Source organism: Schistocerca gregaria, chromosome 6 (genome assembly GCF_023897955.1).
Source record: "Schistocerca gregaria isolate iqSchGreg1 chromosome 6, iqSchGreg1.2, whole genome shotgun sequence".
Lineage (NCBI taxonomy): Eukaryota > Metazoa > Arthropoda > Insecta > Orthoptera > Acrididae > Schistocerca > Schistocerca gregaria.
In genome coordinates this window covers 541,504,837-541,519,808 of record NC_064925.1, presented here as the reverse complement: position 1 = coordinate 541,519,808, position 14,972 = coordinate 541,504,837, and the positions used below count along the sequence as shown (strand labels likewise).

The 14,972-nt window shown below is 37.6% G+C and overlaps 1 protein-coding gene across 1 annotated transcript in view; it reads left to right on the top strand.

Moving 5' to 3' along the window:
- Positions 1 to 14,972, top strand: part of LOC126278931 (dynein axonemal heavy chain 1-like) — an 825,957-nt gene that overhangs the window by 734,589 nt on the left and 76,396 nt on the right. Inside the window, 2 exon segments of the mRNA XM_049979209.1 lie at positions 1,702 to 1,881; positions 2,881 to 3,132. Of these exon segments, the coding sequence (XP_049835166.1) occupies positions 1,702 to 1,881; positions 2,881 to 3,132 (432 nt within the window).

The following is a 14,972-nucleotide window of genomic DNA, read 5'->3' as shown; positions in this document are numbered from 1 at the left end:
TGAGGTATGTCCACAAAGTGAGTTTCCTTTGGTTATATAAAACAATCATGTACAGATACAGAAAAAATATTTATTGTACAAAAATCTACAACTGTTAGACTACTTTTCTATGTAGCTTCCGAAATTTTGTAGGCACTTGTCATAGGTTGGCACAAGTTTTTGTATGGCTTCTTCATAGAAGAGTGCCGCTTGTGTTTTCAAGTGATAACTTGTCCTTTTACTTTGTTAGCATTGTTCAAGTGTTGGCCTACAAGGACAGATTTTAGGTGTAAGAAGAGAAGAAAGTCACAAGGAACATGATCCGGGCTCTATGGGGGATGATCAAACATGTCCCAGTGAAATTCCTGTTAGAGTTGTTTGCTCACATTTGCCATGTGAGGCTGGGCATTATCGTGGAAAAAAACAACAAATTTCTGTTTTTCAGTAACCATTTCATGAATTAGTGATTGTGAGATCTGCAGAAATTCCATAGCAAGGGCAATAAGTGTACACTTACAGTTGTGCTTAATCTTCTCTTCAGCTGTGTGAACCAGTTCATCAGTAACCACAGACTGGTGTCTATTTCGTTTTTCCTCGTGCACTTGATCATGCCCTTCATTGAACAGTCTGACCCATCTTCTAACCATTGAATCACTCATAGCATTTTGTCCATAAACCTCACAGATTTGCCGATGAATTTTCTTTGGTTCAACTTTCTTTGCATTTAGAAAATGAATCACAGATCTGATTTCACATGCGACGGCATTTTCAGTTATGGTTGACATTATAAACAAGCACTACATAGCACAAATCACCAGCAGCGATCTGAAAATGGCATATGTCTTCTCCTTGAGTCAGAGTAACTCTCGCACATGCTCAGAACTGTGATCGAGTGGTGCTGCAGATAGAAATAGAAATGGAACTTACTTTGTGGCTGACCCTTATATCTCTTTGCATGCCATCTAGCCATCTAGCCTAGGCTGATGATTGTGTCGCTTGCATAGTCAACTGTTCCCACACACTTAGCCGTTTCCTGTCATAATCATTCCTACAACAGTTCTTGTTTTAAATTGTCATCGTGAATAGTACATTGTATATTCATCTGACTACAACTCCCCACATACATTGCATCTGATCTCAGCAATTTGTATCAGATTGATATTATTCCAAGCTATCTTTCATTTAAGGTTTTCTAGTTTTCCAGCTTGTAGCAGTATTCTTACAATACAGAAACCAATCTTTGTTTTGTCTTTAATGTGTGCAATTAAATCAAATACTGTAAGTGTGGTTCTACTGTTATCATTGTTTTGCACATTATTAGTTATAATGCGCTATGTTTCCAGTGGGGTAATAAATGAGAAACAGTTTTGATACAATTACAGTTTATTCCCAGTTTTGGCAAATAGTGGACACCTTCAGATGTTTTCAGCTTGGTTATGGTGTAACACATCAACTTCATCACAATGTCTCGCAGCTGCCAATTCAAAATTGTGGCATTAATAAAAAATAGACAGTAAGTCTGTCCTTATAAAATATGCCATTGTGTTGGTTTTTAGTATTGTTTTTCAGAAGAAGATGTATGAAATGCAAATTAATTGTTAGTTTTTAGCTAAATATAGCATACTATGAATAAAAACTGCATTTTCAGTATATTAGTAACTGCTGCTGTTTGTGAAGTATTTCATAAGCTGTAACAACCTTTGAAAAATCTGCCCTTTTCAGAACTGCCATCTGGCACCAAGTTGGATGCCACGGCTTGAGCGACTCATTGAAAATATTAGCCCTGAGAGTTCACATAAGGAATTTCGTGTCTGGCTTACGTCGACGCCATCACCATCCTTTCCTGTTTCAATTTTACAGAATGGTACCAAGATGACAGTTGAACCCCCCAGAGGAGTTAAGGTAGTACTTATGATCAAAATATTTATACCTTCATGAATTGGGCTTAACAAATATGTAATGAGTAGATGTTTCATGTTTCAGACACAGTTGATGAATTTTAAGCTTCTTTATTTAGCACATCTTTGAACTATAGATAGGCCTTGATCACAGAGTTCTTTATTAAATGTTAATCTTTTCAGAATTTCATTATGAGACTGGAGCTGTGGAATTAGTGTCAACGGAAATTAATGATAACAAATATGTACAGAATAACATAACTGTGCATCTTAGTAATCCATATACAGAATTTTCAGTTAACATTATACTTACATTTAAATCAAACTGTAGTAAAAAGCTCATGAATGTGATCACATAGACTGAACTTAATCCAGATCTTATATAGGCATAATTGATGGTGCTGTTGTCTATTTGAAGAGAACTGATGCTAAACTGACTGTGATGAATAAGCTGCCAAAGAAGTAAATGAAGGCCAGTACTACTTAGATAACTTAATTTCCACAGTCAGTTTGGCACTGGTTCTCTTTGAATAAACGATAGCACTGGAAAATATGCCTAATGACATCTATATTATATTCAGTCTATGTGCTCTCTTTTGTGAGCTTTCTACTAAAGTTTGATGTAAGTGTAGGTATGATATTAATTGAAAATTCTGTATTTGGGATAACGAGTGCATAGATATGTTATTATGTACATATTTGTTATTGTTAATTTCCTAATTTGTTATTGTTAATTCCATAGCTTCAGTCTGATGGTGAAAATTTGAAATGCACAATGCTTAATAAAGTATTAAGTGATCAAGATCTGTCTATAGTTCAGAACCATGCCAAATCTAAATAGTTGTCTGCCTCTGCTGTGGATACATTTCTCCATCATGTAATCTCTTCTTTATTTTTAAGTTTCATTCCATAACTGGCCAGATATTTTATAGATACATAAATATATTTTAGACAGTTATTATAAATAAGTGTATGTTTAATTATTTCAACGAATTTTTTTCAGGCAAACATGATTCGTGCATACAGCAATCAAGTCACAGAAATGGCAGGCTACATAAGCTCCGATGGAGTAAAAGTACCTATTTTCAAATGGCTTCTTTTCTCACTGTGTCTCTTCCATGGTGTATGCCTAGAGAGACGTAAGTTTGGACCTCTTGGTTTCAACATACCATATGAGTTCACAGATGGAGACCTCCGTATTTGCATTTCACAGCTTCACATGTTCTTGGAGGAGTATGAAGACATCCCATTTAAGGTCAGCAGATATTGATTTTTCATTAAAATAGTAACATACAGAACTACTTGCTACTCTTAACATTTTCAGCAATTTATTATAATGTTTAATGGTTCATGGCACATGGTGAAAATGGCTCATCATAATTAGCCAGTTGATATATTTATATCAGAACTTTATGTTTAATAAAGTAGCCGTACAGAGTAGCCATGTGGATACAGGCGCCATCTCACAGATTGCACAGCCCCTCCTGCTGAAGGCTTGAGTCCTCCCTCGGGCATGGGTGTGTGTGTTGTTCTTAGCATAAGTTAGTTTAAGTAGTGTGTAAGTCTAGGGACTGATGACCTCAGCAGTTTGGTCCCTTATGAATTCACGCACTTTTAAATAATATAAAGTTATACTTCAACTTCCTAGTCATCATGTCTTCCTTTTTTTAAAATGCCTGTATACAATTTTTCTCTGAATTATCTGGTTTTATATTCATGTATGATCATTTCTGAAGTGAGAGTACTTGACTGTTTCATTGTAGGCCATTCACCATTGTACTGCTTCCAATTCTTACTGTTTTTCTATTTTTCATATTTGTGTTCACCCATAATCTCAGACATCTGTGAACAGTATAACTTCCAATGCTATGATGTGTCTAGCAGACGCCATAGGCAAACATTCAAACTTCCCTAATATCACCTTCTGTTTTGCACTTAAAATAGTCAGTAATGGTTTTTAATTTGTATCACAAGAGACATAATGCTGCAGGTGATACATGAAAAATGAATGGATTCATTACTGTTCCAAGAATTGTAAAGAAAGTATTTCATAGAAGGATTCAGATAAGAGCACTATTAATTCACAAGATGGTCTGCCAGTCTACTGAAACCTTAGGAAGAACTTCACTTCTCAATATTATTATCCCTTAATTCAATTTTTCACTAATTCTGTATGTCTTTTTCAAACCATCAGTTCAATTCATCCAGTGAGTATTAGAAACAAGTAACTCCAGGCTGGATTATCAACAATATTAGGAAGAGGATAGATTGCTGCTCACCATGAGATGACACATTACATTACAGACAGGCACAACAGATTGGCTGTTGCACATTACACTTTGAGCCAAAGCCTTCTTCAGTAAAGAAAACACACACACACACACACACACACACACACACACACACATTCACACAAACAAGCACACCTCATACATACATTACCGATACCACTGCCAGATTTCCTGTCAGGACTGCTGGTGGTTGTAGTCACATACACATTACGTATGCTTGCTTGTGTGAATGTGTGTATATTTTTTTTGTTGAAGAAGACTCTGACCAAAAACTAAAATGTGTAACAGTCTTTTCATTGCACCTGTCTGGGGTCATCTTTACAGTGCGTAGCAGTCTATCCTTTATCTAATATCGTTGTTAAAAACAAGAAAACTCTTCCTAAAGATTTAAAGTCACATACTGTGGCCCAGAATGGTGTCTGTTATTCAAGAACACAAAATTTTAATAAATTTAATAAATAGTCTGTAAACTGATTTTCTGATTGGTGGCAAAGTATATACTCCTATCTAATATGTAAGAAGATGAAATCACTGCAGTGCTACTCTTGCCATAAAAAAGGTCACTAGAATAACAGAACCAAAACCACTTACCATAAAACAATAATTGCTGAAAGAATACAGACACATCAGTAGCAATTAAGTGTGTTCAGTATGTAATTACTGTCCAATGATCAATGTCCCATGTCTACTTGTTGCTGGAATTTGATTTCTTCAGACAATATGTGAAACAATAAAATTGTGATGGAATAGTAGTTCATAGTGACTTCAACTTGCCCTACTAAAATCAGTAACTGTTTTAATATCTTTGCCATTAATATATTTTGCTGCTGCCATAATATATTGCACATCAAATATCTCAGTTTGACTAAAAGACTGTCACATTTCACAAACCACATTGCACAAAAGTAGCTTGGTGTTAGAGGCAACAATATAAAATAATTTTTCAAAGTCATTAGCTTTTTAGTTATTCTGAAGCTGTTTGCTTCATCATCATCATCATCATTTAAGACTGATTATGCCTTTCAGTGTTCAGTCTGGAGCATAGCCCCCTTATAAAATTCCTCCATGATACCCTATTCAGTGCTAACATTGGTGCCTCTTCTGATGTTAAACCTATTACTTCAAAATCATTCTTAACCGAATCCAGGTACCTTCTCCTTGGTCTGCCCCGACTCCTTCTACCCTCTGCTGCTGAACCCATGAGTCTCTTGGGTAACCTTGCTTCTCCCATGTGTGTAACACGACCCCACCATCTAAGCCTGTTCGCCCTGACTTCTACATCTATAGAGTTCATTCCCAGTTTTTCTTTGATTTCCTCATTGTGGACACCCTCCTGCCATTGATCCCATCTACTAGTACCTGCAATAATCCTAGCTACTTTCATATCCGTAACCTCAACCTTTTGATAAGGAAACCTGAATCCACCCACCTTTCTCTCCCATACAACAAAGTTGGTCGAAAGATTGAACGGTGCACAGATAACTTAGTCTTGGTACTGACTTCCTTCTTGCAGAAGAAAGTAGATTGTAGCTGCGCGCTCACTGCATTAGCTTTGCTACACCTCGCTTCCAGTTCTTTCACTATGTTGCCGTCCTGTGAAAATATGCATCCTAAGTACTTGAAACAGTCCACCTGTTCTAACTTTGTTCCTCCTATCTGGCACTCAGTCCGTTTATATTTCTTTCCCATTGACATTACTTTCGTTTTGGAGATGCTAATCTTCATACCATAGTCCTTACATTTCTGATCTAGCTCTGAAATATTACTTTGCAAACTTTCAATCGAATCTGCCATCACATCTAAGTCGTCCGCATATGCAAGGCTGCTTATTTTATGTTCACATATCTTGATCTCACCCAGCCAGTCTATTGTTTTCAACATATGATCCATAAATAATATGAACAACATTGGAGACAGGTTGCAGCCTTGTCTTACTCTTGAAACTACTCTGAACCATGAACTCAATATACCGTCAACTCTAACTGCTGCCTGACTATCCATGTAAAGACCTTTAATTGCTTGCAAAAGTTTGCCTCCCATTCCATAATCTCGTAGAACAGACAATAACTTCCTCCTAGGAACCCAGTCATTTGCCTTTTCTAGATCAATAAAGCATAGATACAATTACTGTTCCACTCATAACACTTCTCTATTATTTGTCATAAGCTAAAGATCTGGTCCTGATAACCTCTAAGAGACCTAACCCACACTGATTTTCATCCAATTGGTCCTCAACTAATACTCGCACTTTCGTTTCAACAATACCTGAGAAGATTTTACCCACAACGCTGATTAAAGAGATACCTCCGTAGTTATTACAATTTTTTCTGTTTCCATGTTTAAAGATTGGTGTGATTACTGTTTTTGTCCAGTCTGATGGAACCTGTCCTGACTCCCAGGCCATTTCAATTATCCTGTGTAGTCATTTAAGACCTGATGTTCCACTGTATTTGATGAGTTCTGACTTAATTTCATCCACTCCAGCTGCTTTATTGCACTGCAATCTATTGACCATTTTCTCCACTTCTTCAAATGTGATCCTATTTCCATCATCATTCCTATCCCATTCCACCTCAAAATCTGAAACATTGCTGATCGTATTTTCACCTACATTGAGCAACTCTTCAAAATATTCCCTCCATCTGCCCAAGGCATCCACAGGATTCACCAGCAGTTTTCCTGACCTGTCCAAAATACTTGTCATTTCCTTCTTACCTCCCTTTTGAAGACTGCTAATTACACTCCAGAATGGTTTTCCAGCAGCTTGACCCATAGTCTCCAACCTGTTTCCAAAGTCTTCCCAAGATTTCTTCTCGGATGCTGCAATTATCTGTTTTGCTTTGTTTCTTTCTTCAACATAACTTTCTCTGTCTACCTGAGTTCTAGTATGTAGCCATTTTTGATACGCCTTCTTTTTCTTTTTACAGGCTTCCTTGACTGTGTCATTCCACCAAGCTGTTTGCTTCATCCTACTTTTACACACTACTGTTCCAAGACATTCTGTAGCCACTTCTAGTACTGCGTACCTGTACCTTGTCCATTCCTTTTCCAATGACTGTAATTGACTACATTCAACTAACTGGTACCTTTCTGAGATCACTGTTATGTACTTGTGCCTGATTTCCTTATCCTGAAGTTTCTCCACTCTTATCCTCCTACATATGGACCTGACCTCCTGCACTTTCGGCCTCACAATCCCAATTTCACTGCAGATTAAATAATGATCAGTGTCATCAAAGAATCCCCTGAATACACGCGTGTCCCCCACAGCCTTCCTGAATTTCTGATCTGTTATTATATAGTCAATGACAGATCTGGCTCCCCTGCCTTCCCAAGTATACGGGTGAATGTTCTTATGTTTAACTGTTTGCTTCTTTATTGTAAATTGTTGTACTGTGTAAATGAGTGAATGCTTGTGGTGACATGCTTGTGAGAGTCTATGCATAATCTTTTGCTTCCACTAAATTTAGATGTACGATTTGTTCGATGATTTACCATGATTGCTCTGGACAACATTGTTTTGTTTTATCCTGTCTTGTGTGTGTTTTTAAGAATAAGCATCATTAGAATTGTCCAGTCTTTTTAGGCTGGGCTGGTTCTCATTGAAACTCAGTAGGGGTTATTAACATCATCCTCTCCTCCACACAATTTACAGGTTCTGTCATTACTCATCTTGTCTATATGTGGCATGTCAGTGGTAGATGTAGGCATCCTGTACAGGGTGGACAGGGACCCGGGAGGACTCAAGGTGTTGTACCGATCCTCGTAACCAAAAAGTTTGGTGTGCTGTCTTTCATTGCAACTGAAACTGAGTCAGTGGGACCCACTTCACCTATTTTGGAGAAACCTGTTTTGTCCAGTGTAAAGAAGAGCCAAATGCAATAGGATATTAAATGTCAGCAGTTCAAATGGTTGCCTCACAAGTGCTGAATGCTCCCTGCTTGCCAACAGCGTTCGGCAGATCAAATGGTCACCCATCCAAGTGCTAGCCCAGGCCGACAGCACTGAACTTCGGTGATCTCATGGGAACCAGTGTTACCACTGTGGCAAGGCCATTGGTGGTGAATGATCATAACCATAGGGAAATGGCAAGAAGGAACAGGAAAGGACACCAGGTGCACTCAGTGTGTATGCCTGAGGGCCTCATTCAACATGTTGAAAAAGATATTCCAGCAGCCATTGAGGGAACAGGATGCAACCAGCTGCACATTGCAGCTTGCATGTTAGAACAAATGATGCCTATCATCTGCACTCTGAGGTCATACTTGGGTCATTCTAGTGACTGGCAGAGGAGACCAGCCTTGTGCATGTAGTTTCAATAAAGCTCACAATTTGCAGCATTGTCCCCAGAACTGATCCAGGCCCCTTTGTTCTAAGTTGAGTGGAAAGAATGGTCCAGAGACTTCGAAGGCTCTGTGACAACCAGGCTGTGATTCTATGGACTTGTGCCATAGGATTGAGAACTGTTGGGCCCCCCAAGTGGATGAGTTGTGGACTACACATCAGGGGCTACTACTCAGGTAGCTGGCTGTGTGTGAGGTGCACACAAGGGTTTTTTAGACTAGTTGAGAATCAATCCAATCTAAATAATGTACATTGTAGGAAACCCAGAAGTATCAGTGTAAGATCAGAAGAAATGCCTCATAGGGATTAGAGTATTAAAATCATAATGGTAAATTACTGAAGCATTCACAACAAAATGCCAGAGTTTGAAGTGCTCATGAAAAACAGTGTAACTCACATAATACTAGGTACAGAAAGCTGGGTGAAACCAGAAATTGATAGCAGTGCCCTTTTTGTGAAAATTTAAGTGTAATTTTTAGGAAAATTCAAGATTAGATTAGATTAGATTAGATTAATACTTGTTCCATAGATCATGAATACGATACTTCGTAATGATGTGGAACGTGTCAGGTTAATGAAAGATGTCTGTACAAGATATTACATTACAAAAAATATTGCATGACACTAATGCTTAAGTTAGTTTTTTTCCCTCCCTTAATTTATACCTAAAAATTCAGCCAATGAGTAAAAGGAGTTGTCATCTAGAAATTCTTTTAATTTATTTTTAAATGTTGGTTGACAATCTGTCAGGCTTTTGATGCTGTTTGGTAGGTGCCCAAAGACTTTTGTGGCAGCATAATTTACCCCTTTCTGTGCCAAAGTCAGATTTAACCCTGCATAGTGAAGATCATCCTTTCTCCTGGTGTTATAGCTATGCACACTGCTATTACTTTTGAACTGGGCTGGATTATTAACAACAAATTTCATAAGTGAATATATATACTGTGAGGTTACTGTGAGGATCCCTAGATCCTTAAATAGATGTCTGCAAGATGACCGTGGGTGGGCTCCAGCAATTATTCCGATTACACGTTTTTGAGCAATGAATACTTTTCTACTCAACAATGAATTACTCCAGAATATGATACCATACAAAAGCAGTGAATGAAAGTAGGCATAGTAAGCTAATTTACTGAGATTCTTATCACCAAAATTTGCAATAACCCTAATAGCATACGTAGCCGAACTCACACGTTTCAGCAGACCATCAGTGTGTTGCTTCCAGTTTAACCTCTCATCAATGGACACACCTAAAAATTTTGAAAATTCTACCTTAGCTACAGACTTTTGTTCAAAGTCTACATTTATTACTGGAGTTGTGCCATTTACTGTACGGAACTGTATATACTGTGTTTTATCAAAATTTAAAGAGAACCACTTAATAATTTTGTGAAAAACATCATTTACAATTACGTCACTTAGTGCTTGGTTTTTGGATGTTATTACTATACTTGTATCATCAGCAAAAAGAACTAACTTTGCATCTTCATCAATATGGAATGGTAAGTCATTAATGTATATCAAGAACAGTAAAGGACCTAAGACCGAACCCTGTGGGACCCTGTGCTTGATAGCCCCCCAGTTTGAGGAATCAGCTGTTGTATTAACATTACATGAACCACTTATTTCAACTTTCTGCATTCTTCCAGTTAAGTATGAATTAAACAATTTGTGCACTGCCCCCCTCAAACCATAATGATTTAGCTTATCTAAAAGAATTCCATGATTTACACAGTCAAAGGCCTTTGAGAGATCACAAAAAATACCAATGGGTGATGTCCGGTTATTCAGAGCATTTAATATTTGATCAGTGAAAGCGTAAATAGCATTTTCTGTTGAAAAGCCTTTCTGAAAACCAAACTGACATTTTGTTAGTACTTTATTTTTACATATATGGGAGGCTACTCTTGAATACATTACTTTCTCAAAAATTTTTGATAGAGCTGTCAGAAGAGAGATTGGGCGATAGTTGTTGACATCAGACGTATCCCCCTTTTTATGCAATGGTTTTACAATGGCATATTTCAGTCTATCGGGGAAAACACCCTGCTCCAAAGAGGTATTACATACGTGGCTGAGAATCCTACTTATCTGTGGGGAACAAGCTTTAAGTATCTTGCTGGAAATGCCATCAATTCCGTAAGAGCTTTTACTTTTCAGTGAGTTTATTATTTTCCTGATTTCAGAGGGAGAGGTTCGTGGAAATACAGTTGTTTCAAACTGCACAGGTATGGCCTCTTCTATTAGAAGCCTTGCCTTTTCTAGTGAAGATCTAGATCCTACTTTCTCCACAACATTTAAAAAATGATTATTGAAAATATTTCCAATTTCAGATTGTTTGTTAGTACACTTGTCATTCAGTCTTATGGCACTAATGTCTTCCTGTGCTCTTGGTTGCCCTGTTTCCCTTTCAGTAATATTCCAAATTGCTTTAATTTTATTATCAGAGTGTATGAAGTCTGTTCAAAAAATTCTGGAACATTAGTAATTTCATGCCAATGGTATGTTGGAATGAAATGCAGTTGGCATCCCTGCACATGCCTGTGTTTAATGTGTAACTGCCAAAAGTTTCATTGTTGAGTGTCTCTTAGTTATTGTTCAGTGCTTTATTGAGTAGAACATTATGTTCCACAGTTTGTGAATTTTGAGATGGCAGAGTTAGAGGAGCAATGCACCTGCATTAAATTTTGTGTGAAACTCAATAAAGCCTGCACAAGAGACACACTAAATGATGCAACAAGCATATGGTAACTAGTAATTAAGCTGTACCCAGAATGGTTCATACTGTTTAAAAATGGCCAGACAATAGTTAAAGATGACCCTCATTCAGGACACCCTTCGACATCTACCAATAATTCCCATGTCAGGAATATCAATGAAAATGTGTGTGGCAGTTGAAGAGATTGCAGAAGATTCTAACATTTCGGTTGGATTATATAATGAAATCCTGAGATAGCGTCTTAGACTATATCATGTTGCTGCCAAGTTTGTACCCCTGCTCTTGAGTCACGACCAAAAACACCTTCAGCTTGCAATCTGTGAAGAGCTTTTATATAATGGAAACAAGAATGAGGTGTTCCCTAAGAGAATCATAACTAGTTATGAGCCGTGGGTCTATGGTTATGGTGTTGAGACCAAGGTTCAATCTTCACAGTGGGTGAGGAAAGGTTCTCCAACACCAAAAAAAGCTCTTCATGTCAGGTCAAATGTCAAAGCTATGCTGACAGTTTTCTTTGACTGTGAAGGATTAGATCACCATGAAATCGTGCCACAGGGACAAACTGTTAATCAATGGTACTACTGGGATGCGTTGAGACACCCACAAAAAGATGTGAGAAGGAAACAATGGTGTGTAACCATTGCACAAAAAACGAAATTACTATGCTGCCTCCTCCTCCATACTCTCCAGACCTGACCCCTCTGGACCTTTTATTTTTTTCCAAAGTTGAAAACCCCATTGAAAGGTTGATGATTTTCAATGATAGATGAGATAAAGGAAAATTTGCAGATGTGCTTTGCACAATCCAGCAAAAGGTATAGTAGCACTGCTTCTGGAAGTGGAAACACCATGGCATATCAATTGTGTAGGAGAGTATTTCAAAGGAGACCATTCACAATAAGTAAAAGGTAAGCATAGAAAAAGTTTGTGGACAAAGTTCCAGAATTTTTGAATAGACCTTGTATATCTACATCTACATCTACATGGTTATTCTGCAATTCACACTTAAGTGGCTGGCAGAGGGTTCATGAACCATTTTCATACTATTTCCCTACCATTCCATTCTTGAATGGCGCATGGGAAAAAGGGACAGCTAAATCTTACCGATTGAGCTCTGATTCCTCTTATTTTATTATGATGATCATTTTTCCCTACATAGGTGGGTGTCAACAAAATATATTCGCATTTGGAAAAGAAAGTTGGTGATTGAAATTTCATAAATAGATCTCGCCGCAAAGAAAACCTCCTTTGCTTCAGTGACTGCCATCCCAAATCGTATATCATGTCAGTGACACTCTCACCCCTATTGCACAATAACACGAAACAATCTGCCCTTCTTTGCACTTTTTTGATGTCCTCTGTCAATCCTGCCTGATAAGGATCCCAGACCATGCAGCAGTATTCCAGCACAGGATGGACAAATGTAATGTAGGCTGTCTCTTTAGTGTGTTAGTCGCATCTTCTAAGTGTTCTGCCAACAAAGCACAGTCCTTGTTTCACCGTCCCCACAGTATTATCTATGTGGTCTTTCCAAATATAAGTTTCTTGTAATTGTAATTCCTATGTATTTAGTCAAATTGACAGACCTTAGATTTGTGCGATTTATTGCATACCCAAAATTTATTGGATTTCTTTCAGTACCCGTGTGGATAACATCACACTTTTCTTTGTTTAGTGCCAATTGCCACTTTTCACATCATACAGAAATTCTCTCTAGATCATTTTGTAATTGGAATTGATCATCTGATGATTTTACTAGATGGTAAATTACAGTGTCATCTGCAGACAAACTAAGGGGCTGCTCAGATTATCACCTAGATCATTTATGTAAATCAGGAACAGCAGAGGGCCTATCACACTACCTTGCAGTATGCCAGATATTGCTTCTGTTGTACTCAATTATTTACCATCTATCATTATGAATTGTGACCTCTCTGAGAGGAAATCATGAATCCAGTCACACAACTGAAATGATACTTCATATGCACACAATTTGATTAATAGTTGCTTGTGAGGAACACTATCAAAACCCTTCCAGAAATCTAGGAAAATGGAATCGATCTGAGATCCCTTGTGGACAGCAGTCATTACTTCATGGGAATAAACAGCTAGCCGTGTTGCACAATAACAATATTTTCTGAATCCATGTTGGTTATGTATCAAAAAGTCATTTTCTTCAAGGTGATTCATAATGTTTGAGTACAGTATGTGACCCAAAATCCTACTGCAAATTGAGGTTAGTGATATGGGTCTGTAATTCAGTGGGTTACTCCTATTTCCTTTTTTGAATATTGGTGTGACCTGTGCTACTTTCCAGTCTTTAGGAACAGACCTTTCTTCAACTGAGCAGTTGTATATGATTGCTAAGAAAGGCGCTATTGTGTGTGCATACTCTGAAAGGAACCAGATTGGTATACCATTTGAACCGGTAGATTTGCCTTTCTTAAGTGATTTGAGTTGTTTCACAACACCTAAGATATCTACTTTTATGTCACTCATGCTAACAGATTTCTGGCTCCTAATTCCGGGATATTTACTTTGTCTTCCTTCATGAAAGAATTACAGAAAAATGTATTTAGTAACTCTGCTTTAGTTGCACCATCATTGGTAACAGTTCCATCGCTATCACACAGTGATGGTATTGACTGTTTATTGCCACTGGTGTACCTTACATATGACCAGAATCTTTTTGGGTTTTCTACCATACTTTGAGAAAATGTGTCATTATGGAAACTACTAAAAGCATCTTGCATTGATGTCCGCACTAAATTTTGAGCTTTCGTGAAACTTAGCCAGTCTCGGGGATTTTGTGTTCTTCTGAATTTGGCATGCTTTTTTCATTGCTTCTGCAACAGTGTTCTGACGTATTTTGTGTACCATAGTGGATCAGTCCCGTCTCTTATTAACTTATGTGCTATTAATCTATCTATTGCTGTCGATACTGTATCTTTGAATTTGAGCCATATCTGGTCTACACTTACATAATTAGACTGGAAGGCATCAAGCGAATTTTTATCTGCTGTTTTAAATAGATATATTTTCTGTTTATTTTTAGTGGCTTTGGTTGATATGGTTTTGAGCCTTACTGCAATGACCTTGTGTTCACTAATCCCTATATCCGTTTTGGAACACAATATTAGATCATGATTATTTGTGGCTAAGAGGTCAAGTGTGTTTTCGCAACTATTTACAATTCATGTAGCCTCATGAACTAATTGTTCAAAGTAATTCTCAGAGAAAGCATTTAGTACAATTTTGGAAAATGTTTTGTGTATACCACTGGCTTTGAACATGTATTTTCGCCAACAAATCAAGGTAGACTGAAGTCTCCACCAATTATAACTCTATGGGTGGGGTACATATTTGTGATGAGATTCAAGTTTTCTTTGAACCGTTCAGCTATTATATCATCTGAGTCGGGGGTTGGTAGAAGGAGCCAATTATTATTTGGTACGGCCATTGAGTATAACCTCTTCCCATAGTAATTTGCTGGAACTATCTATTTCAACTTCACTACAAGATAAACTGCTACCAACAGACAAACACACCACCACGTACTTTATTTAATCTAGCCTTTCTGAATGTGGTTTGCACTTTTGTAAAAATTTCGACAGAATTTATCTCTAGCCTTAGCCAGCTTTCTGTTCCTATAACAATTTCAGCTTCAGTGCTTTCTATCAGTGCTTGAGGCTCTGGTACTTCTCCAACACAGCTACGACAATTTACAACTACAATACTGAC